The sequence below is a fragment of the Perna viridis genome, chromosome 9 (assembly GCF_037379345.1).
Source record: "Perna viridis isolate PV_CMFRI_1.1 ecotype Kerala chromosome 9, ASM3737934v1, whole genome shotgun sequence".
Classification (NCBI taxonomy): domain Eukaryota; kingdom Metazoa; phylum Mollusca; class Bivalvia; order Mytilida; family Mytilidae; genus Perna; species Perna viridis.
The window spans coordinates 19307346-19334362 of record NC_142453.1 but is presented as its reverse complement, the minus strand read 5'-3'; the positions used below and the strand labels follow the sequence as shown (position 1 = coordinate 19334362).

General features: G+C 33.5%; 1 protein-coding gene and 1 long non-coding RNA gene across 2 annotated transcripts; one reads left to right on the top strand and one right to left on the bottom strand.

The window, feature by feature from the left end:
- The first annotated feature begins 1787 nt into the window (after positions 1-1787).
- LOC148607214 (uncharacterized) lies at positions 1788-4733 on the top strand. The gene is made up of 3 exons (XR_015915546.1): positions 1788-1949; positions 2522-2649; positions 4365-4733. It is a non-coding gene; the product is annotated as an uncharacterized LOC148607214 (long non-coding RNA).
- Positions 4715-24792, bottom strand: LOC148607213 (uncharacterized). The gene is made up of 21 exons (XM_088547054.1): positions 24548-24792; positions 22270-22481; positions 20459-20797; positions 19949-20009; positions 19401-19662; positions 18665-18792; positions 18319-18392; positions 17892-18026; positions 17012-17194; positions 16590-16795; positions 14822-15163; positions 13931-14069; positions 13424-13635; positions 13067-13130; positions 10403-11094; positions 9422-9571; positions 8692-8788; positions 7953-8128; positions 6468-6665; positions 5814-6004; positions 4715-5050 (listed from the first exon to the last, which is right to left on the bottom strand). The coding sequence occupies exons 1-21, from the start codon at positions 24713-24715 to the stop codon at positions 4778-4780; spliced, it is 4302 nt and encodes a 1433-aa protein (XP_088403180.1). The 5' UTR covers positions 24716-24792; the 3' UTR covers positions 4715-4777.
- Between the last annotated feature and the right edge of the window lie 2225 nt (positions 24793-27017).

Genomic DNA, 27017 nt, shown 5'->3' with positions numbered 1-27017 from the left:
TCGTAATCTACTAAAAAATGCATTGAATATGACAATTTATCATATTCATTCATTAAACATGTCATAATCCAGTTTCATTTTTTACTGATTCTTGTAATTACGCCTCCCCTTCATAAAATCTTGGACCCGCTCCTGACAAAGAACACTTAAATTGCATGAACTACTTGTGTATCTGCATTTTCCAAAGTACATGTACAATGTATAAAAGAAATTTTTCACTGACAGAAACCCAGCATACAGATAAGACGGATTTTATTACAATTACAATGTATGTAAGAAATCTGAAGTCAAGATTCTTTAAAGGCATATATAGCCAGTACTTACACAAAAAATGCGTTGGTTCCAAAGGACATTTTTTATTAATCGGAAGAATTAAACTCGAAGTTTGCCCCTATTTATATTATCCGAAGAACTTTTATGCAAGGAAATGAAATAGTCTCCATTTGTTTGTTTATACAACGGATATACAATATCAGGCGCGTAGCTGAGGCGAAATTGAAGTGTAGGCAAAATTACGGCAGGGGGTCTGGGTCCGCTTAAGCCCCCCCCCCCGAAGCTCCGCGGAGATAGCGTTTTAGACATCATTTATGCCTCTCCTGGATGTATTTTATCTCAAAAAAAAAGAGGCAAAATTAAGGGCAAGCAAAAGCTTTTTTGCCTAACGGCAGCTACGCGCCTGAATATAAAAAAAAAATGTACCAATTCAAAGGATTTTAAATAGGTTGGTACTTTAAATTTCGACGAATACACGAATTAATTACTTCGATCGGGAGATATTATGTACAGTATGTCCAGATAAATCATGAACTTCGGTGGGTAATTCAGTCACTGGAGCAAATGCTGGTGTCAAACATGCACAGATTGTGAAATATATCATTTTTTTTTCATTGTAAAAAGTATGATGAAAAAACTTATTAAAAAAATATTTAAAATAAAAAAAGCGACGATATGAAAACTTAAATACTTGAATAGTAACTTATAATTATAATAAAATTATGGAATGGGTAACATCGTCTAGCATTAAACATGAGGTAGTACCACGTGGGTAATACTTATCAACACTGGCAGAAAGTACCAGTATCGTATTGCATATCCCTAAGCGGCTGTACAAAACGTGGATGCTATAAAAATATAGTGCATTTTCTTTTTGCCTCTCTACAAACTAATGTTTTGTCAAAAGATATGAACATGACTCATAAAATAGAGCAGACATCACACTGTAAGATGAAGAACTTTTTAAAAAGAAAATCTGACATAATAACATAAAAATGTTCCACTGAAAAGGTTGGTTTGATGAGTGCAAAACGAAAGTGAAAGTATGGAAAATGGCTATATTTAGTTCAAGACTACTTTCCTGTCCGGTCTTCGTGGACTCACCCTATTTTCTTTGCGGGAAATTATTTTTTCACATGTCCTTAGAAATGCTACATAAGTGAAAGTTCTATTGAATCAATTTACAAATTTTTAAAAAAAAATCCTAAAAATATGCACTTCACTATAGAAGTCTATGGGAAAATTAATACAATACTGAGACCAGAATCAGAGAGTGATCGGGGGTTTTACCCCTTTTTGTTGAAACAATAAATATTAAATTTTGGCACAAATAAGTAAAAGATGTAGATGCACCGCCTCTTGTCGACCCTACGCAAGCCACGAAATGCCACCAATTGCAAAACCCACAAACTTTACAGAAAGAGCATTATTCCATTTAATTTGCATTAAAATTATACATACATAAACACTTAAATAGGAGAGGTTGTAAAACACGGTAAATTAAGGAGTGTCATTGACTCCTAGTAATCGTAAGGATGATTCAATGAGAACAATATTCTATACGTTGCACTTGCTTGCACACGTTTAATTATATTGTGTGTGTAAGCTTTTACCACAAAGATATCTACACAGAACACGTTTGACTGATTTTGCGGCTTTCCCAAACAATTTAACAGGTAAGAACTCTGGATCTCGTCTGTAAGTTCATCTGCTTACTGTTTAGGATTTTATTACAAATACTGGGTACTCAATATGTAAGAAAACTGAAACCAATGATTCTTTAAAGGCAGATATATAGCCACCAGTAAACAAAATACTTTGGCTCGAAATGACATAGCTTTAACAATTAAGAAAAAAAAAAAACAACTGAAGTTTGCCCCTATTTTTACTATTTGAAGTATCCATATCATCTTGTCCTAATTACATTTTCAAATTACAACTTACAACAGTACTTTGCAACTCATTCGCACCGGGGCGGGGGGTGTGGTGGGGGTATGATGCTTTAGGATGGCAAAACATTTTCATTCACCAGGCAAACATGATATCTCACGGTAAGAAAAAAAAACTTATTTTCGAGGGGTAAGCTACCTTCATTCATTTTGAATTATGTGTCTATTAAAAGTCGACTTCCTTTAAACACACACACTTTATATTTCAGTATCTAATCTAACCGGAACAAAATAGTATACATACATGTAATGTTTATCAGATCATTTGTCCTTAAATACATGATTTTTTTTGTTGACAGGTTTTAACTACATGTGCAAAATGGGATGTGTATACATATAGTTCAACCGCAGGCCCCCCAAAATAGAAGACAATATATAAGGATATTAAGGATATAAAAATATTTGGATATTCATTCAAACTCTTAAGGTATTTTAGAAATTTTTATAAAGATCTTGACCTGAATCGACTGACCGAGCTTACGTTAGTGTTCGATATATACATTCGTACTTGAGATTTTATGAACTTAAATATTCAAATTTAATTTAAACCAATCATATGTATATATTGCAATTCCGATAATTATTATGCTGTACACGTGTTTCAATTGGTAACCTCTCATCAGCTGCATTAAAATCAAATATATAGGAGGATCTTTAGAAATCCAAACATTTATTGTATGTATACAAGAAGTGCTCATAACCAAAGCTATCGAAATTCTAAGCCAAATCTATCATATTGAGGTTCTACCATGTGCAATGCCTTGGTGGTTCTTACTTATAGCGAGTTGAAAACTTCCTGATCCATATATATATTTGTCGAAGCATAAGTGTTACTCAAGTTCATGAATAAGTCAATGAAATGTTTGTTGATAGGTTCTGATTAAGTGTCAGTATCTGTAAGAATCAGGCAGTGGATGAAACATGATATGAAAAAACCCACCAGTTCGATTGTTTAATTTGACTATTTGCACCATCAGAATCAAGGAAAAAAACCCAGATTTTTAATATTACGTTGGTACATTGAGATATAATTTCATTGAAATGCACTGTAAATGAACATATCAAGGGCAGATAACTCGGTCAAAAACCTCATTTCTCTAACATTCTACTGAACAATTTATAAGCAAATCCAGTGACGCAGAGATAAAATAATGGGTTTCAAATAGATGAAGCATCCTTGAGTGAAATTATATTTTCAGGTCGGTGGGGTTTTGATATACATTTTTCAGATTTTTCCATTTTGCCTGATTTTTACAAATACTTACACTTAATTCACGGTTTGGCGTCACCATTTTTATTCATAACCTTTGTTCTGTTTGAATAGCAATTAAAGTAAAGTAGGTATCCATTTCACGTCACAGTAGTTAGTTTTCAAGGAGATTCCTGTAACTGGAAAAGAGACTCAGAAACTGGCTATATATGCCTTTAAAGAATCTTGACTTCAGATTTCTTACATACATTGTACTTGTAATAAAATCCGTCTTATCTGTATGCTGGGTTTATGTCAGTGAAAAATTTCTTTTATACATTGTACATGTACTTTGGAAAAGGCAGATACACAAGTAGTTCATGCAATTTAAGTGTTCTTTGTCAGGGGCGGGTCCAGGATTTTATGAAGGGGAGCATTGCTCTATAAATTGATAACTTCACTTCCCGTATGATAACATTCACCTTTTTACCTCCAAATTGATTTGGATCAAAATAGTAGTATGTAATAAATATTTTGTGAAAGTTTCATTAAATTCCATTCGGCGATGTAAGAGGAGTAAAGGATAAGAGACGGCCTCTGCGTTACGGAAGGACAGAAGTACGGACGGAAGGAAGGAAGGACGGACAGGCCTATCAGTCGTGGTATAATAAGGATTATATATTGCCCGTCAGTGATTCATTCCTTTCATGTTGTCGTGTCAATTTACATGCTAACTTTAAACTTTTGTCATTGTAAACATATTTTCCAATATTATGTATGAAAAATATCTCCTTTTGGAGGTACTAAAAATATTGAATTGAACTGATTTGTTTTCATTCAATTGCTTTATTTTGCATTACAGAGCTTCATATGGCGTATGTATTGTAAAATAATTCAAAATAATATTATACGCTTTTAATTAAAGTGCGACTGTCTTTTTCGTATGTTTTCAGGTTCAAAATGTTGAGCGATACATTAAATATTATAAGCAATGTCACCGACATGCTTACAAAAAATTCGTCTCCACGACCCTCCAGCAGTCGACAGAGCTCCATGGGATATTGGTTCGCATTTGTGGCGGGAATCGGTGTTGGTGTCATTTCTCATCGTCTGTTTATTACATATGTAGCCCCAAAATCGTCTGCACCTATACCAACTGTAATCAATAACTATATAGATGTTTCAGACGATGATGACAGTGACAATAATGAAAAAAGTGATGACGAAACGAAGACGAAACATGAATGTAATTCGGAACACATATGTTCAAACAAAATGGCACCATTCTGAATAGAAGAATAAACAAAATGCAGAAACTTTAATCAGTGCTTTAACGTATAATAGATAATCACATTGTTTTTCCAAATCAAGTCATCATGACCCAGTCTATTTCCCAATTTCGCTGTTTTTCCTTCATCTTATTTCGATGGGCACTATCCTGTATACTTCTAGCCTCGCGTGACGCCGGAACACTTTCTATGAGATACGGTGCTACAGCAAATCTGCTCCACTTCGGACACGCACTTCCGGCCCACGTTTCTATTTTTCGCTGTATAGTCGTTGCAATTTTTTCCTTTTTAACCCCTTTCAGAGCTAGGAACTTGACAAATTTTATGTTCCGGTTGTAAATCATTAAAACCTAGGAAATTAGAAAAGAAATGAGAAATACTTTAAGATAGGTTGTTAAATTATATGTTAAAATTAATCAAGGGGCATAAAGATAAACACGTCAAAGTTGCAGGTTTTTAAGATTGTAATATTTATGCTTGTACATTTTTACAACATTTGGGTATTTTAGAATTTGAAATTTCACACAATTAAATATAAAAAGAGCTAACTGGCTTATCAAGCACTGGATCATTGTATTGCCCTGCTAAAACGCAAATTACGCTATCAAAGTTCAGATTTAATAGTTTTATTTACTTTTTGGACGGCTAAATATTTGCAATATCACACCATGGACTGATAATTTTCTATAGAACCTGATTGACCGAAAGCGACGTTGTGACGTTTCTCCCGACACCTTTGAACTCGTTTGTTATGATGCTGAAATCAAATAACTCGGGTTTATGTTTTGCGATATTCAACTTTTACTCATTTTGAAACCTATAATTATAAACCCTGATAGGTCGATAACGACCTTGTGACGTTTCTTACATTGTTCCACCAACACCAGGACGATCACTAGAATTTCTACCATCACGTTAACCGTACACCAACCATCCAAAATATTTCAAATGAGTCATTTAGAAAAAAAGTTTTGTAACCTGCGAAAGTTCAATATTGCAAGTTTTCAATTTCAACATAAAAACAAACGCTCGTTTGTTGTGTTTTTGAAATTAATTGAAGCGAATTGTTGTTTGCGATATTCAACTTTCACTCATTTTAAAACCTGTAATTACCTTTAAAACATTCCGCAAAGCCGACACATCTCGAACGTTTTCTATATAAACAGACACATTCCCATGGGCATTAATGGCTGTTTGTTGTTCTACGATCTCCAGAAGTGGGCTTGGGTTGTCATGACCGTCGAATACAAGTTCCTCTATTGAATTGTTCGGGTCAGGTTTGTACTTTGACGTAAGTGCTGTATCTATAAGAAATAGAGGGAATCATGATGAATTTCAAAGGGAGAACAAAATTCGATATTCAAAAGAAAATGATTAAGAAGGATAAATGTATCAAAAAACAACTTTTAGATACTTAATGACAAAAGAAAAAAAAACAACTAACAAACAATACAAAACATAACCAAAACAAAACAAAACAAAGAAGAACAATAACAAAAAAAAAAAAAAAATGAAACAACAAAAAGAACATTAATTACAAAATATAATACAAAATAATCTCAAATAATCAAACAGAAGAAGAAAATTATATCAATATATCAGGTACAAATTAAGAAAAAGAAATCCGTGACAAAACAAAGCCTGGGAAAAGAAAAAAAGGAAAACAGCAAGAACAAATCACATAATACTAGAGAATTACAAAGTACACAACGGAAAAAAAAAACCCCAACCATATGAACACGATTCTTTTTTTCCAAGCATACTTACGAAGAATGCTATACAATTGTACATTTTCTACACATTTGCTTCCATTCTTGCATGCCAAGCCATGTGCTGCAGAATTTTCGTTTTCTGTGTTGAAGAAGGCAACTCTATCTGACTCCCTTACCAGAGGTTTCCGAGTCTCGTATAGGTATTTATCTATCAGTTTCACACACGCTTTTACTTTCTTGTCCCATACCGGTCCTAAACAACAATAAGAATCGTAACTATGACTCAATAAATTAATTTGTGATAAATACTGTAATCTGATTGGTTAAAATAATTTTGTTATAATAGATAACAAATTACTGACATGCCCCTATTCAGTTAAATTCTGAGCTACTTTTCTCATGTTTAAAGATAAAAATATGTTTTAAACTTAATTTATAAGAATTGGCATTGATGAAAATTTTGTCTTCGCGCAATAAACAATATTCACATGGAAAATTTATGTTATTTTCCAATAGACAAAATTTTTATTATTGCCAATTCTTAAATATAAAATTTTGACTTTTGTATGGTTGTTATGCAAAATGTAGCAATTTAATTTAGTGATGTAAAGTAAACAGCAGTAAATCAAATTGCCTGTATGAAGAACGATTTCTAGGTAAGTAATGAATTATCAATTTGATTGAGGCGGCCTAATAAGATATAGCTATACATGTAACCGTATACCTTGCTTCCCAAAGCATACAGAGTAGAAGTATAATCTATTTTTACTTGCACATGTACATTTAAGTACCATTCCACATGAAATTCAGACACGTCAGTGGAAAAGTGATTCATGGTGAAGAAAAACCCACCAAACAAACGATGCTTTTTCAGTCTACTTAAGCTATACATTCACATAAGGATAATCATTCTGCATTCTGATCTGCTTTTTTTTTTTTAGAAAATCATACATTTACCTCCCATTAAAATCAACCAAATATATCCAAATCAAGAACTCTTGCAAAATGCAAATTCCATGCACAATCTATGTAATTTTTTTCCTCAAAAGCGCAACAGCCAAATGAAAAAAAAAAAAACAAAAAACAAAAAACCAAAAAAAAAAAAAAAAACCAAAAAAAAAAACAAAAAAAAAAAAAACTAAGAATGGTTATGTGATCAGTAACTGTCGTCTCTCAACAAGAAATAAAACTGAAAGCGGTGGGTTTTTGACATGCATGACTTACCTTCTGTCTGATTTTTAGAAAGACTGACACTTAAAAGTTAGACTACAAATATCACAACGGTTCATGCATCGATTTTTTTCCTTATTTTACAATATATTGTTTGGCTTCAACTATATAAAAGCACAAGATAACGTAAATAAACAAATAAAACAATGATTTTTGCTTTTGCATAACGGAGGCAATATTTGGCATTTCCAAAATCCGTTATACTTTTACAAGATAGAACATTTTAATAGAACTAAAAAAAGAAATAACCTAACTAAAAGATGCCAGCGGAGAGCAACCCTGTTATTTAGAAAGTTCATATTATAATTACCTGCCCCAGGACATCCACCACAGTGCGTAACTAAACATTCTCTGATATTTAGTTTAATTTCATAAGGTAGATATTTGTCCGTATTTGCCAGCTGTTTAAATAGCTTATCAACTTCTGTATTTCTAGGTTTTTCAGTTTCAGCACATTGCTTCCTTTTATTAAAACTAAGACAAAACCTAAAGAAGCAATTTGAATCGTAAGTATACGTACATTAGTCCTATATCAGATCGAGAGTAGATGTGACCTTAGCAGTTATACAATGAGATTCTAAAATGCTATATATAGTATATAGAAATCAAAATGATAATTTAATACTAATTCATGTAAATGACTGACATTGACGAGGAGAATCATGCTTAGTAATTATAATGGCCTAGGACAGTTCACCGACATTTACTTTGATATCGAATTGCGCAAAAGGGAAATGCAAAGGACTATACACCATGTAATCCACGAAATACACCGGACTACATTTGAAAAGAATAAATATTTTTTAAACATTCATACTACAGGAAGTGAGTCAACATTCAATGTATAGACACTTTTGTGCCAACTGTAGGATACTCAATGAGCATGCGTGCAGCATGCTCAATGTACATTTATGCGGGAAAATTATTTTGTTCTACCCAAGCCCTACCTCACGGAAGTGTACATTGAGCATGCTCACAAACAAATTTGTCTATATTAATCATTTTATTTAATATATAATAGCGAAAATATGAATATTGAATGGACATACCCGATATGACCTAGTTTAAATGACAGATGTCCATTTCCTTCTCCAAGATCGGGAGTTTTGCACACTTCCATGTTGTAAGGGATGACTTGTGGACCTCCTGAAAAGTAAAATTGAGAAGTGGCGACGATGAAATCAAAACAGTACTTGCTTCATATTAATGAGTGATTGAGCAACGCGCAGATAATCATTCAGTATTTTGAAGAACCTAGTTTAGTTGTATGAATGTTAGAAATGTTATGGTTAACGATCATAAACATAGTTTTAGGTATTTGTAGTAAGTCCAGGATTAATACAGCCATTGTTTTTCATGTAAAACAATTTGCACGAGAAGACATCAATGGCCAGGAATAAAAAAACTGTTCATTGAACTAATATTATGGTGATCACATGTACATCTATAAACCAAAATAATCTTAGAATGCATACAGTAAAAAGGTAAAACGTTTCCTAGATAGCGTGACTAAACTTCTTTATGTTATAAACAAAGGCAATGAATGAGTCTATTTATAGCATAACCTATTTTTTGGTATTAATATTTTGATTGGCTTTTATCAGTAGGACAAAGACATAAACTGTAAATGGCCAGTACTGCTTTCTGGCGAGTGTACTTGATTCTACAATGCATGGGCATTTTTTTTAATATATGATTGTTACTGTTAAGAATGTGTAGAGCCGATTATCCAATGAGATTAGTGTATTTTAATGCCATGCGAGTAAATGTTAATATTACCTGATAAAAGCTCAGACTTGTACTCTTTCAACTCACTCCAATTACTCCCATAGGTACTTCTCGGTTTCGTGCTGCTAGAAACAGCACTTACATCAAGTTTCACGAACTGTCTTTGTGGTGTTCTCTCCATAGGGTAGACACCCACATAAACTATAAATATATTGTAACATTATAAAGAGGTAGAAAATCAAGAGGTTTTGATTCCTAAAGAAAACTAACAGTAATCATTGTATTACAAGGACTAGTATTCCGGGAGACCTTTCTATTTAATTTTCCAAGTTTGAAATGAAGTAAACATTGATGAAACACATTTATTAATGGATTTGGTAAGTTCTTCCGGAGCTTTAAATGCGCAAAACCATTTCTCCTCATTCCTGTTTACAAAGATTCATATTAAAAATATTTTGTAGAGGGTGAATCATGACATTTGGTATTTTATCTTCAGTTCACGACAGAGACAGTCGCTCTTTTTAATAATATAGTTCTTGACACATACCCTACAACTCATCATATTAAGTTAAATAATAAACGAAAAAAGCCGTTTTTGACAGGGTTATGTTGCTACAAGATTGAAGTCATCACTACAGAAGTTTTATGGTCGTCATCATGAACTCGTGGATCGTTATGGTGTATCCATCAGCACCACGAAAACTGATTTATTCAACGGGTCATAGTTTTCCTTTCCTCGTTTGTCTACCCCGGACTTGACCTTTTATGAGCAACTCGGCGGGTGTTTTTAGAAAAGCAGAGGACGCTTTCCCTACCGGTGCACCTGGTCCATGCTCTCAGTTTTTAGTGGAGTCCGAGTTATTTTTGTTACTTTGTATGTATGATTTTAGTTACTTTATGTTCTTTGTTGTGTATGTCTGTTTTCCATGTCCGGTCTTTGTCCCTGGATTACATTCTTTTGATTACCGCTATAACCTTGGTTCCCTTGATTACTCTTTAGTGTAATGTTTATAGTTAAACCTTAAATCATACCACAATACTTTGCTCCTCGGAGCTTTGTGCTACAGACACTGCTTTTCCGTATCGAAATATCCAAACCACGTCTCTGCATCCTTAGGTTAGGTGTACATGAACTCATTAAGGTTTTAGCTAGTTCAATAGTTTGACCCATTGAATAGTCCTCTCGTTGTACAACTACCGCTTGTCCGGACTGGAACCTATCTAGCTGATCTCGATTCCACTCGCTATTCATTTCTTTGTTCAACGACTTCGTATTATATGCTTTCATGACATAAATTGGTTCATTGACTGCATCTCTAACTGTTTCTAGACACTCTACCATAGTTGGGTCTATTCTTAAGTAATGCAGTGATTTATCCTTAAATTCGCCAATCTTGAAATTGTTTGCGAGATTAAGTTGATCATCCACACTCCTGACAAGTAAAGGCTTTCTACTTTCTCGTTCTGCACTTTCGGGAAAGGAAAACTCATCTTCCTTTCCGAAGGGAGCGTCGACGGAAATCAACACTTGTCCACTCGGAAATGGAACTAATTTAGTACGATAGCCTGCCTGCTCTTTTACAAAAACTTCTATGTAATCTTTATTTGTATATTTGACATAATCAAAACCGGCACAAACAGCTAATGATGCTAATTTATCTACTTTAGTTGAACCATTATATCTTGTATAAACATGGTGTTCAACAAATGTTAAAGACAGTGCTCTGAAAAGACAAACATATGACAACACAGGGCTGTACAAAGGCGGATCCAGAGATAATGAAAAGCGTGTGTAGGGTTGGGGGCTGGGGTAGTTTTTGCGTTGTTCCATTGCAGGCTATAACATGTATTAGTTCTATTTTTCTAAACTTTTGCTTGAAATGAAGAATTTGTTTAAAAAAATTAAACATTTCAAACCTTTGACACCTGGACCAACCGATACAGTTTTACGAGTATTTCCTAGCAGATTAATTTTGTCTGTCATGGTATGTAGGGTTCACATCCAAATGGTACGTAGTCAAATGCATTCAACTGAATTTAAGCTAAGTACGTTTTGTTTGCATTATAAAATAAACTGTCAGTAAAGAGTTGGGTTATTCGTAATGTACAAGGTTTGAATGTTTTAATATGTTTTTAACTTATGTCGTTACAGGTTTTGTTCAAGGATATTGTACATAGTCATCATTGCGTAACAATATGTAATTGTACAAAGCCAACGTTTTTCAATAAAAGAAATATAAAAATAATTAATAAAAAACCACAGACATAACACCTCTAAAACATGAAAACAAGATAGAATTCAAGAAGAAAATGCTCTTGATGATAAGGTTGAATATCAATGGGACATTTTGCTGGATCTGCAAAATGTACCACTAAACCTCTTTCAAAACTTTTAACTTCTATATTCACAACTGTCAAAGAGGGTCTGCAGTCCTACCACAACACTTGTTACTCCCGTAGTGGTATTAATTCAATGTGGATCCTGAAAAATTCGAAAGATCTTTTGGAGACAATCAGTTCAAGACTATTATCTGAATATAACAGCATTAAAACCTATGATTTTTCAACACTGTATACTTCTATTCCCCATACTCAGTTAAAATCCAGACTTAAAAACATTATACATCGTTGTTTTTCCAAAAAAGATGGTACACCTAGATACAAATATATAGTTCTTGATGGAGATTCCTCATACTTTGTAAGAAATAATTCCAAATCATCTTCCAAATATACAGAGGAAGATGTTTCCAAAATGCTCGAATTTTTAATCGACAACATATTTGTCCAGTGTGGTGGACGTGTTTTTCAACAAACGGTCGGCATTCCAATGGGAACAAATTGTGCTCCTTTACTTGCTGACCTATTTCTTCACTCTTATGAGGCTGACTTTATAGCCGATTTGATCAGAAAGACAGAATATCGTTTGGCTAGATCCTTCAATCTCAGTTTCCGCTATATAGATGACGTATTATCTTTAAACAATCCTAATTTCGGGAATTTGATACATCGCGTCTACCCAAAAGAACTTGAGATAAAGGATACTACAGACACTGTGAAGTCAGCCTCATATCTTGATCTATACTTAGAAATCGATGGTAAAGGAAAACTATTGACCAAACTTTACGACAAACGTGATGACTTTTCATTCAGAATTGTCAACTCTCCTTTCATCTGTGGCAACATCCCTTCAGCACCCGCGTTTTTAGTGGAGTCCGAGTTACTTTTGTTACTTTGTATGTATGATTTTAGTTACTTTATGTTCTTTGTTGTGTATGTCTGTTTTCCCTGTCTGGTCTTTGTCCCTGGATTACATTCTTTTGATTACCACTTTAACCTTGGTTCCCTTGATTACTCTTTGAAATACCGAGAACATCCATACACTGGAAACAGCCTTGGGAAAGAAAGCATGGAATACCCCACTATGGTAACTAAATCAAAGTCTGCTCATTGAAACTGACGACGTCACTAACAGTTAAGAAGTTTTAGTACTTTTCCTAGATTTGTGGCGCTTGGGCCTTGTACCACCTGAAGATGAATCATCACGACAGAATTACAAAAGCTACAAGCTAGAATGCACCACAGGACATGCTCATCACACAAACAAGATCGGATATAAATGGAGGAAGCTTGAAAATTCCTTTTGCCCCAGCAGAGATGATTAGGAAAAGATGAGACCGAATTAAAATTTGCATATACCTCCCATTATTGTATAGATTGTCTTCTTCCTCTTTAAAGGCCTTTAACACGTTCACTTTTCCATCTGTAAAATATATTCGATATATAGGTTAATTTCAAATATCAAATACATTTAATGTTTAAAAGCATTATCGCATTTATCTTTATACTGCAAAACAATAAACTCATCAAACATTTCTTTTGTAAGTTTTCTGTTATATGTAGCTTCAGTTATCGATATAACGTATGACAGGGTACATCTTTGTTGTGACTGTCTTTAAATTTTTTAAATTTTGATTTTACGTACCCTGTTTTAAAAAATATATGAACCGAATAGCATTAGCATTGATATCTTGTTATCATACGGCTTATTTTTACATTTTAAGTCAGGATGCTTTTTAGCCAGAACAGCAAGTCGTTTGAGTCTAAACGCCATTCTTGGAGACATGACCCTTGTACCACACCAATCCCATGGGATACCACTCATACTGGGTCTAATACATTGATTACATTCTCGGTTCTTTCCACATTTGCTACCAAGAGGACCTTCACTCTCAAAATCAACGTCCAAATCTGAATACTCATACAACCTATAAATCATTTTCAAATGGGATTGTATATGAGTCCATTACGGTTTTTAAAATTATCATAGAATCGAAATGAAATTAAGAATTAAATCTGATCTCAGATGAAATATGAATTTATAACCATAGAGTTGGCATTAATCAGATACAGTATAAACAATACATTGTTATGATGCGCACATGCAAACATATATTGTATTTGTATATTTTATTCTTTGGAGTTAAAGAGATTTAACTTTTTAAGAACCCTTTTTTTGGGAATGATTGATATAACTAAAACTGTTTATAAAACTGGTCTTACGTTTTCATAGCTTCATTGTTTCGTTTAATGGTAAATGAGGGACTTCCACAAGCTTTGTCTGCATTCCTGAATGTATGAGGCCAATGCTTATGGATTTCCAGATTAATATCTGGGCACATGGAGATGGAAAGAACAGCATCTAGGAAAAAAGGTAATTTCAGTTGAATTATAGTTTTGTATATCGAACCGACGTTTTTCATATACAGACATCATTGAATGAACTAGGTATGAGAACTACAGAATTAAAATAACTGATAAATGCACTATCTGATTGGCTAATTGATATCTGTATCTCTACTGAAAAGTGCACAGGTAGTGCTTGTGATTACAAAAGCTGCTGCTGCGTAAACAACGAAAGGAATTGCATCACACGAAAGTATTGCTGAATGATACATTGAATAATGACGTAATATGTTAATTTATTGTTTGAAATGTTTAAATTTATTGGATAGTATATTTGAGTAGTTGCAAACAAACGAATGAGCTTTCGGAAATACTCGATAATCAGGTTAATTTAAAAATATAAGACTTGCAATCATTTTGTTTTTAAATTGTTTAATTGGATTAAAGACATGCCATTATTTGTAAGACTATGTATCACAACTTAAAACACTTATTAGGCATATCGGATTCCATTATTCTTTTCCAAAACAAATGGACTTTAGAGAAACCTTTACTTATCTGTACAAAAATGTGTTGAAACATTTTACGAGTTTAAGCACACCTAGAATAGAAAAAAAATATACTAACATTTCTACCCTATATATTACGGAATGTATTATTGAACAAAAGTCCTTATTTCTGGTTTCAAGTAATTGTTGCTAAATCTTCACATATGACTTGTTTATATATTTACTATATATATATTTATTTATTGACATATTTACTCACCAAGTTTTTTCATTGAGTTTTCAAATGATACTTTATCTTTAGAGTTTGTTGGTATCTCATGTTTTCTCTTCATATGGATCAGTTCCTCCTTTTTCACAGCTACATGGACAAGGTTACTATTTTCATCCTTCACGACATACGGGAAATTGCTACAACTGGCTAGCTCCTTTAACCTGTTTGCAGTCGTATTTGTGTTGTCATTGGACAATGACGACTGTTTTTGACCAGAGGACACTGAATAAATGGCAGCTCGACCTTCATAATGAAGAGAGGAGTTGCCATGCTGCCCATGCGGATGACTTGATGTTGGCTCATCCCAAGCTTCATGAACTACCAATTTTCCTGGAAAATAATCGATTAAGGATTTAAAAAGGTATGTTAACATTTAAAAAAAATAAAGTCGTTCATTTTATTTCATGGATCGTTCAATCCAGATAACTTACTGACAATCTTTTACTGCAACCATAAAATGATGGTACGTCCTTTTTCTTTTAAGTTTGACATCACCACTGTTGTAACACATTAACAAAGGAATTAAGTCCTTGAGCAACGAAGCACATTTTCTTTGTCTTTCGACAAAAATGCTTTAAATATATAACTTTATACAGCATTATTCAAACCAAAAACAAAACCTAACAAAACAAAACCTAACGAACAAACAAACACGCAAACTTATCAACATAATTTCCTTTCATCTGTGGCAACATCCCTTCGGCACCTGCGTATCACAATTCATACGTTATGCCAGAGCTTGCCGAGACTTTTTGTATCGCGTTAGAATGCTAACAAATAGGCTTCTGAAGCAGGGTTATGTTGCTACAAGGTTGAGGTCATCACTACAAAAGTTTTATGGCTGTCATCATGAATTCGTGGATCGTTACGGTGTATTCATCTGAAAACTGATTTGTTCAACGTGTAATAGTTTTCCTTTCCTCCTTCGTCTACCCTGGATTTGACTTTTCATGAGCAACTCGGTGGATGTTTCTAGAAAAGCAGAGGACGCTAACCCTACTAGTGCACGTGGTCCATGCTCCCAGTTTTTAGTGGAGTCCGAGTTGCTCATTTGCTTTTGTTACTTTGTATGTATTTTTAGTTGAGTATGTCTGTTTTCCATGTCTGGTCTTTGTCCCTGGATTACATTCTTTTGATTACCACTATAACCTTGGTTCCCTTGATTACTCTTTGGAATTCTTCTGGGGGAGGAAGATCGATTGAAACACAAATCAAAAACATTTGCAAGGGAATAATGGCCGTTCTTTGACAAACCAATTATATTTTCACCAAAATTTGAATGTGAAACCAAATAATTTACTAGATTAACTAGCGCCTTTTTCATTTTCTAAAACTTTGTTTCAGTTATGGATATACATGTATTTCTCCCTCAAGATAGTGATACTGTCCATATGGTACATTTAATTCTTATTAACTTCAATTAGCATATGTCTTTTTGTTGTGTATTAAGAGTCTACATCCTCCGCAGAGACAGTTTTAGCAATTCCGTGTATATGCCTGAGCTATCGTTAACAAAGATTGTTTAAACAGAGTGTAGATGTTATGCACACTTCCATTAATTTTTGACATCGTATATTCAAAACAACAATTAAAAATATGGTCAAAGTCACCCCCTTTTATATCTTCAAATACTAGTATCGAAATAGACAACTATATCACGTTGTCGTTTGTTGCCGCCATTAACCACTCCAATTGAATTGAATGAGGGTCTTGAATGTTTGTTACTTAGGTTACTCTAATGAATTAGGTAACATACTTTCCGGCCACTCTGCTGTGACGTATTCCCCAAGTAGGCTTGTTTTTGATGCGAGAGATGATGTCATCATTCTGTCAGCACATGTATCATTTCCTGTCGAGTTATCAGTACACCTTTGGCATTTTCGTCCAGGATATCCACACCAACTAGACGTATCCGCTTCTTCAGAAGCAAACAATACACTACTTCCAACCATTTTACGGAGTCTAAAATACAACATCAGTAAAATGTCATTTGGTTAGACAAAATCTATGACACCAAACAAGCTGCAGCCTTCAAGAAGTTGATGTACATTAGCTATAAACAGTACTTATACCAATCTTTTGATATTATTTTATACAAAATAAATGCTAATTCTATTAATTTAATCATTAAAACCCCTTCGCCTAATAATAACATAAATGAGAGGATTTATAAGATACCTGCTATAGGAAGAGTCGTTCCTAGTTATTCTGTGTGTCATTTTGCCTACAACTTCTTCTGCCTTCTGATAATCGTCAGTCATTTTAATATTGGAAGGAAAGCAGTCAGCTTTACACAGCTTATAAAGTTCTTTTTCGATAATATCTGCACTTCGATTGAACCCATCTGCGAGTATTGTATCCCTAAAATGGTTAGCTTGGTTAAGATCACAAGTTTACACAGGAAAAATATTTTATTTATCCGAAACAGAATACATGACAACTTTTGCGTTAATAAAAAAAAAAACTATAAAGAAAATACCGTTACCACCTTTATTGTAGTGTCTACCGGAAACAGTTAGAACCACCAAAAGCAAGCTCTGGTATGATCTCACATTTTGAAACTTTACAACCCACCTTGCAACTAGCGAAGAACTGAAATATTTTATTTAATAGAATTTCTTGAATATCATCTGCTTTTGTTGAAGCACGGGAGGCTTACACATTTCATATCAATAGGAAGAAAGTGATAAAACTATGTCAACTTATTGTCGAATTTTTCTGTTGTATATCTTAGAGACTCATTTATAATTTGTAGTAGCACAGATTATAGTTCTGGAAAATCAAGTGTGTTCAAGAGTTTTAGAAGAGACTGACGGAAACGACAAACATTATCTATGTGTAGCAAATGCTTTTAAACATCAAACACCACGATCATATTCATGTTGTCAGCTATTCGTTATTGGTCTTTTTTCTCACAGCTGCAGTTTTTATATTTCTGACAAAAACCATCTATCGGCAAAAAACTTGCTAACGATGCAAACATCACGTTGATTATGTTGTAACCGATAACCGCAATAACATCAGGTTTGCTTCAATACCACACTTATTCTCTACGTACCATATTGGAACATCAAAGGCATCCACGATAAGCCTAGCATCGGATACGTTGAAGTCTCCAGTAACGTAGAGTGTATCAACAACACATCTTTCCACACTTTTTGTACTGGATACTGACTCTAGTATTGGTTTAATTCTAAAAAGTAAATGATAGAGAACAGACGTTTTAGTACATAACGACTTTTAGAATACGCAATATTTCATTTGCATAAATATGTTAGACAAAGGTTCAGTTACAAGTAAACCATTGACTTATAGCCTGCACATGATTATATCCTATCATTTGTATCTTTTAACTCATGAATAATATAAATACGTACGCTTAATATACAAAATGTAATATTTTAAAAAAAATGGGAACCAGGTCGTGTATTCATTGGGAAAATATATCTGGAACAGACCCTGGGAAGTAGAATATGGTCTATTACCTAAATATCACTGGGGGAGAGAAAGTTATGTCCATATCCCTCGCCAGCCATCCAATGGAAGTGGTTATATTCATCTGAAATGTGTTTTAGATGATAACGTAAAAATATGTGCGAAGGAATTAAATCAAACGAAATTATCGTATTAAAAATATTATTAGGTTTTCAAAATTTCATAAAAATGAGACAGTATGAAGTGCTATTTTAGCTGTGTTGTAGTAGAGTGTGTATGTGTTAATATTTATCAACTCACTGTAGCTCGATTAAAATATAAAGATTGCAACAAGCTAAATTCAAATAGACATATCAATCCGCATCAATTAATGCTTTTTGAAACACCAATCCATACCTTTTGATAGACGCTTGTTGACATTTGAAGGTCTTTATTTGTTGTTGTTGTAGACTTGTGGTTGACCACGGTCCAATTTGTCGCTGTTACATATCCATCCATTCCATTGTCTTTTGTGTACTCTTGTACTTCATGAGATAGTCAATTAATTAATTTCATGCTTTCAGTATTCCAAGGGAATATTATATAATGCATATAACAAATAAACCTATAATTGCAACATGTTCATGAATAATTTAATTTTTGTATGATTTGGTTTCATTTAATGGATTAATTCAAACGCTATAAAAAGTATAGTGAATGAGGAATGTATTTTGACAATAATTCTTATAACTTGCAAAACAAATCGTTCCCTGATCGACAGAAAACTTTTTTTACCAATTTGTATTGTGAAAACGGAAAAGAAGATCCCCGTCTAAAATTTAACCTACAAGGAGAATTGAAGAAATTTATCAAGGAATGAAGAAAATAAGAACTGCAAATGTTGTTAAGAATTTGGTTTGTCAGTATTAATTTTCTTGGTTTCTGGTTCTTTAAAAGTGCTTTGGTTTGTCATTATTAATGAGTATCGTTGTGTTACATTGGACATTAGTGAACTGACTGCACCATGAAATTTGTGACATTTGGTACTCCACAAAATATAATTCTTTCCAAGTATTCAGACTTATAACCTACTAAAACTACGAATTGTCACTTTTTCGTCCATACTCTAATGAGATATGTCTAGATAACATACCTATTTCATAGGAACCAGAAATGTTGTATCTATTGCTCGATGTTACTTCATCAGCAGCTGTTATATTGACATCAATATGAGTTTCACTATTGTAATTGACAGTAAGAGTGACTGGCGGAATCCTTGCATCCTCTACGACTGCTACTGGTATCGTGAACAAAACACTTGGTGTTGTGACTAGGACAGACTTGGATACGTCGACTCGCATGCCACTCGTTGTCTTCAATGATGTGTCCAAAAGTATTGTACAGTTAGTTTCCAACTATAAAATAATGAAGGACCGCAAGATAATAATCAAATATTATTGTGTTGTTTAAAAAAGATTCTAAATTTCATCAGTTTGTCAAACACTTGTTCATTGAAATTTGTATGAACACATTTCATTGTGTGTAAAAAGAAACAATTTGTTACAAAAGGTCTGAACTGCATCATCAAAAAGGTTTTTTTTCTGAAAGAAATAAACTAACATGTTGATGCATTTGGGTAGGGATGTGACTAACAGTCACTTAGAGACACCAATAGCAATAAAACAAGTGAAATATATTCACCTTAGAAAGATAATGATGAATGTCTGGTTGGTTCATGGCATTCTTCTGGATAACCATTTCGCTAAAATGAACAGCCAAACATATTTCCATTACGGAACATTAATAAAGTTAATAAATAAATAAGAGTTTATCGATTGCTTCGTGCATAAATGAAATTGCGAAATGAGGAAATCTAGGTTATACAGTATTTATTTATCGAATGGAAAGAAACTCTCAAGTGTAATCCCTGAAAAATAATACACATATACATGAACAAAAGATTGACACCAAAAAATCCTTCTTGTGTCGGGAGTCAGAATTTTTTTCATATAAAATGTTGTTAATGGGATGACTAACTGGTAAACAATTGACATACCAACAATAGGAAATGGTTTTGTAATATCAAGATCTTTCAACGAATTAGTAAAATACACTGATTAATATTGATATATTCCCAAGTTGTTCTTAGAGCACTCATTTTATGTCAGTTTTATCGAAAGTGTTCAATTTTAAAACTTTTTTTTAACTTACAAGGTATACGAGAAAGAGGATACCCCATGGCATTCTTTGCATGAAAAGTCGAAGACTTCGTCATTTGTTTTATTATAGTCTCCGAACTGAGTGTCGTAACTGGTTGAGTTCTCAGTAGTAACTATACGAAAAGCCGGTCCATTTATCTTCTTCTCATTGTCATAGTTCCACGGGACTGTTGTACTGAAATTAGCTCTCCAATCAATTTTATGCAGAAGTTCTGACAGCATGTTTGCAAAGTAACGACGATGTCGTCGCCGGACGTCCGGTGGATGACTACTTTCTTGTCCGGGGTGATAATGAAATTTTATATCTGCTTCGTCGATTACATCGAAGGCCCTAAAAATAACATTGAGAAAAAGTATAACAATAATTTAAACATACCTGTGTAGTACGGGGGAGATTTATACTTCTAAACAGAGAAGATAACACGATTTACAGAGAATTAAATGAAAACATTTCCTCTAAAATCAGGGTGAGGGTCAGTTGAACTGAAATGGTAACACTATAGTACAATTTATAATGCAATCAATAGGAAATTCACTTTATAATGTCTGTCCAAACCAATTCGATTTCTCCAAACTATTCATATTTTACATATTTTTGTGTTTGTTTTCATTCATTTCTGAACAATGTCCCTAGATTACGTTTTTGTTTGTTTTTTGTTAGAATCTTGGTTCCTTTGATTACTCTTACACTGCAGCACAACGTACTATGATGTCAACGTTAAATATCATTATATCGAGCCCCGTGCAGGTCCGGGTGTTAAAAGAATAGGCCTGCAGCAGGCCTAAGCTTGTCGTATAAGGCGACTAAATAGTGCTCAGAAACCTAGCCGGGGGCTAGGCGCTCTGCCCATAGAGCAACTGGGATGCGTGCCCCAGGTGGTGGAATGGGGTACCCCTGGCTTGTTATATGCTGGGGTTGTCAGGAAAACCTGACCGCTAACCATAGTGGTGCACCGTGTTGGGAAAGATGCCACGTTCCTCGCACATTAAAGAACCCTGCTGTGGTAATCGATAGGAGTAGAAACCTTTGCGCTCCGCCACAGGAGGCTAAATTGCCCGACCTTACCCATCCCCCCTTTTTACAGTGGCAATCAAAATTTGTCGACCCTATTATCCTTGTGTCCCATCCTTTTTTTTCATTTCATGTTCATTTTATCATCCATTTCATGTTCATCGTCTGAATATAGCTGTAATATTGCTGCTCGGACGTTAAACCCCAACAAACAAACAAACAAACATTCTATCGAAACAATACGGTACTATTATAGTTAGGACTATACTATATACGAATTATTAATACTAATTAGTTATTGCACACTGCAGTATACTAGGCACGGGTTCAGTGAGTTACTTGCCGTCAGCTTCATTAGAAACAAATACTTGGAAAGTTCAAGATTCATTCATACAATAAGTTGCATACAAGAACTACTCACAACAAAAATTTCGAAACAGGAGGGCAAATCCAGCACCAATGAGTATGTCAAAAGAGTAACAACATCGGAGCCCCATTTTTAATACAAAGAATGAAGCTTTAGTTATTTAGGGTATTGTGCTTTGCAAATTTCGCTGAATAATATATGATACGTAGATCGTGTTCTTTTTTATTTTGGTACAAAATAGATTATAAAGCATAGATAAAAAATCAATATTGTTATTTTCCAAACAGAATTTACTAAACCTTCTTGTTATCAATATCTATATTAGGCCCTGTAAACCGTTTCAACTTTAATTGCTAAAATTGTGCTTCAAATTTTCGTTTATTCTCTCTTTAAAATGAGTGTAGATTAGTCTTAATGTATTTACCCAGCCTTTTCTGTATGCACTACGATTCCTGTCTCTGTTGGAAAGAACACTGACTGTATCCTTGCATAAATGCCTTTCGTATGTGAGCCGAGTGTATTTCTGTGGCAGTCCCATTTTGAACTTCCTAATATCACCTGACCAGGTTTCCAAGTTTTGGCAATACTGCTGGTTTCAGCGGCAATTAAAACCTTTGATTTATCGCAAATGACTCTCTGTAAGACAGTGATACAGAAATATCAGGTTTTGAGTACAAATTGGAAATTATTTTAAGAGTTTCAATGTGATTTGAGGGAACTATATCTGTTGTTATTAAATACTCGGTTTTGTATGTTCGTATTTATTAAAAGTTTGCTAGTTTCTGAAAAGAGAGAAACAATCTGAAAGACATAAGTCTATACGACTTGGGGTATAAAAGGACCTGAGACACTTTCCCCAGGATTCTGACCACAAGTAGGACCAATTTCAAAAATAGTGCAAATGTCCGAAATTATCCACATGGTTAACAATCTTTTGTTAAAATACCTATCATCCCGGTGTTTTAACAATTAGCCAAATGAAATCGATTTATTACGTTTTTAAACGGCACAATTATAGCAATAACTTGAGAGTACTTTGCTATTCTATAAATAATATCCAGGAGAGTTTACCCAAGTCCTTTTAGATCGTACATGTGGATATACATGCAACGAAAGATTACGAAATATGCGTGTTTATTGTAAAACACCTGGAATATGAATACATGTACATATGTCAAAGTATAAGTTTGTAACAAACGTGCGCAGACGAAAGATTGATTGTTGAAAACCAGCAGTCCTTTTCACAAAAAATCGTAAGAGTAAAATTAGTCGTAAATTATGACGTCACAATATTTAACTCTATTATGACATCATAACTTACGACTAATTTTACACTTAAGATTTTTTGTTAAAAGGACCGCTGTATTTTTGATTTATTTAACCTGTATTTCAATAACCTTGCTGCCCTATCCGCTTATCCCGACTTTGTCAGATAGTGGTTCACCTTCAATCATGAAATCAATGAAATAAAGCAATACGTCGAAACATGTTTGACACATTTCTAAAAAAAACTAAAAGTTTGCACCTGGTGACATTTATGAAGTACAATAACCACATGGGTGGGGTTTTACCTGAGGAACGAAGTGTAACTGAATCAGTTATTACAGTTAAATAGACTTCTCTTGAAAATAATTTCCCCAATACTTTTTTATTTATTTAGCAAAGGTACTTGATAATGAGAACTAAGAAATTATTGCATTTTTTATCATTGCGAAAAAAGTCAACTTGCATATAATCACAAAAAACAAATTTCGCATTTTTTAATTGTTTTTATACACACTTATAAAGTGGATTTCTTCAAAAATTGCCAAAAAATAAAAATCGCTCTTTTGACTTAAATGGTAGAATCGCAATAATTTATGCATGCAGTAATTTCTGATTAAAAAGACTATAAATAGCATTCTTTACTTTTGCAACTCCTTCATGAAACCTATTTGTTATTCAGTTGGTTATGGGACAAACTTGTATTACCAATTAAGTAGCAGTGTTTATAAAAATCAGGCAGGAGGTGATACATGCATGCCAAATACCCACCAAAGTCACTTTTATTTCTTGTTCAGAAACAGCTATAGAACACATAAATCTTCTTTCATTTGGATGTTGCGCTTATAAGATAAAATTCATATAGATTGTACATGAAATTAGCGCTTTGCAAGAGTTAATGTCTTTGATGTGGTTTTTCCGTGGGTTTTTCTACACCATGAATCACATTACCATAGGCAGTGTCGGAATTTTATATGGACTAGTACTTAAACAAATCACCTTCTGGATGACTCCTTTGTGAGCCTGTATTTATCTGTATCGGTCAAGATATTTTAAGTACGTTAAACTATTTTTTTGAAATATCAATCGTGACATGTAAATATGAGAGAAATTGTCTTAAATCGAACTTTAATTGATAAATAAACATTGGATTTTTTGTACATATCAGCATTTCTCGTCCTGGTTAAATCCAACATCAAGGGATAATTTAAAATGAACAATGTTTAGAAATTTAACAGTCGCAAATCAAATTTGTTTTAAAACAAACGAAATTGTCAAAAGAAGTCAGACATCTTAATTTCTTAATATAAACACATTACGGATATTTTCGCGGATACTTCGTGTACGAGAATTTATATAAAGTTAAAAATGATCTCAAACTACAATTTTCACGTTTACAGTCTATTTCACAAGGAAGTATTCACAATGTTCTTACTAACCTTAATACCATTGATTCTGTCTAAGTCGACCGTCTCCTTTAGTTGTCCAATACTTTTCAGACGGACGCGCTCACCGCTATCCGGATGCTGATAATCGATGTCATGCTGGAACGGCACGCCAAAACAAGAGCAAAACAGACTAACGATAATAACAACGAATAAAGCCATCTTAAAATTTAGCACATACTTATATTTATTCAATCGTTTACCGGGTAAATTTTTATCTATCGATTTACGTTTTAAGTGTTTCGTTCTGTGATAAGATATACCTTAACTACCACTGGTTTGCTTGTCAAGTAAAATGAGATAGGTACGTTTTTGTCACAAAGAATATTTGTTTGTATTTTATCTGTGTACTTCTAAATTGATCTGTGAGTCGAAATCCTGAATGTCAAAGACCAAATACGACGAATATAAAGATGAGCATCTTTTATGCTGCTGGTCGGTAAAAATCATTTCGGTTTTATTTCTCATCAATTCGTATTCGTTCCATGCCTTTAACGCTTAAAAATACCATTCTGTGTAAGAATCTGGCAAGGGGTGGTACATCATAATTCTCAATTTAGTCTTTTTTGCCTGAAACATATTCAAATACATCTAGAAAACTACTATTAAGCTATTGAAATTTCTCCTGAAGCATTGGTGACGTAGATTTTTTTGACTGCTTATATAAGGAAAAAGTTCGGGAAAATTTTACTGCATTTTTCAATAGTGCATTTCAAGTAAATTTGACTTATCAATATCTTGAAAACACAAACTTTACAAACACTTTGACAGTTATTTCTTGAGGTTATGAAGTATAAAAAATTGGATAATGCAAAAAAATATCTCTGTATTTTCTTCATGTACCACGCCTTATACATTGTGCCTGATTCTTAGACAGAGAAGTACTTAAGTACCTAAATGCTACAAAATATAATTTTTGCAATAGATATGATATTGGCAATACCGTTATTTACTATGTAATAATTCATATGGAGCCAGAGAAAATAACTCTTTTAAACATAGGCGGGTCCAAACGGGAAGGGGTAACATGATGTATGGCCGGTCCCGTTGACACCATGAGAATGATTTTTATCCAGTAATTACATATTTGGGAAAAAAACCAGAAAGCTTGTTAATAAATAAATTAGTGAATTCATTATTTAACGTAATATCATAAATGATTCACATTTGTATGAGGTCCAAATTGTCGGAGTCGGGTTAGTCCTCCTTTTGTAAATCGGGTCCATAAATGTGATATGTTAATTGGATAAAAAACATTAACTTTTATCACCTGAATATTTCCAAATTTTGATAATATTTATATTATTGGATAAAAGCTATTTCTTGACAGAATATTGACTGATAGGTTTGCGGGACAGATAGATAACTGATTTTTTCATTAGCAACACTTCCTAGTTGTAGGAATCTTTAAGAATATTTAGTCTTATTATCTACAGATGTCACGTTAACATATTTGAAACAATTTTCACATGTATATGTAACAGTAACCATATTTCTCTCTTAATCAAGAGCATTTCTCTGTTCATCAAAGCCACGTTCAAGGGTTGTACTCAAAATGATATAGATAATTATACAATAACAAAAACAGTTTGTGCGCATATAAATATAACGAAAAAGGGAACACAATAATAGTGCAATTGTTTCAAAAATAACCACTGTCAAGTATATATTAACAACATTATCAGTAATAACAAAGTTATGTTAAATAACTGTAACTAAATTTTCAAACTTAATACATGCACGTTTTCTAAATGGACCAGAACGGGATCATCGGCGATCTACATCACTTTCATCATAAGATTTGGCAAATCATAGTCTGAATACTTGCATGTAAAAAAGAAAGATCTTTAAATCTCGAACATGCCAATGTAATGACAAACCCAATATGTGTCATAACAAGTCCACTGTTTTGAGGTTATTTTCAATGTAAATACAACAATGACGTTATCAGGAATTAAAACCTTATTTTGGCACATTTTCCTGTTTTGCTATTTTATCAGTTCAGTATGTAGAAAATTGATTCACGCCATATATGAATTGTCTGCCTCATAGTTTCGTACTTGATAAAGCATTTGATATTAAGTGAAATAAATTATGTGGATTGTCAAATAAATATGATTTGTCGAAGTCGATTGTATCCACATTAAAACCAACTTTGGTTAGGGTAAAATTAATCATGTGCTAACCATACCAAAGGATCTGCCTGATTTTCACATGGGCAGCCTCTTGAAGCTTTCATTCACAAACTTGTCAGTTCTGTTCTTATTTTGGCATAGTTATATCAGAGAGATTCCTAATTTAAACATATAATTGTTTAGACAATTGACTTTTAAGAAGTTAAGAAAGACCGAAAACAAAACAAAACAAAAGCACACAACCCCAAACCACCACAACAAACATCATCGAGTACGTTTCGGTCAATATAAAATTAAAACATTCAACTGTTACCTTGCTGTTCGCTTGC

Excerpts from the sequence above, each read along its gene's own strand:
- LOC148607213 (XM_088547054.1), bottom strand. The coding sequence starts at position 24,715 with ATGGCTTTATTCGTTGTTATTATCGTTAGTCTGTTTTGCTCTTGTTTT. Across the intron at positions 20,798-22,269 it reads GTGCATACAGAAAAGGCTGG|GGCCTTCGATGTAATCGACG; the intron begins GTAAATACATTA and ends TGTTATTTTTAG. Across the intron at positions 15,164-16,589 it reads CACAGCAGAGTGGCCGGAAA|GAAAATTGGTAGTTCATGAA; the intron begins GTATGTTACCTA and ends ATTATTTTCCAG.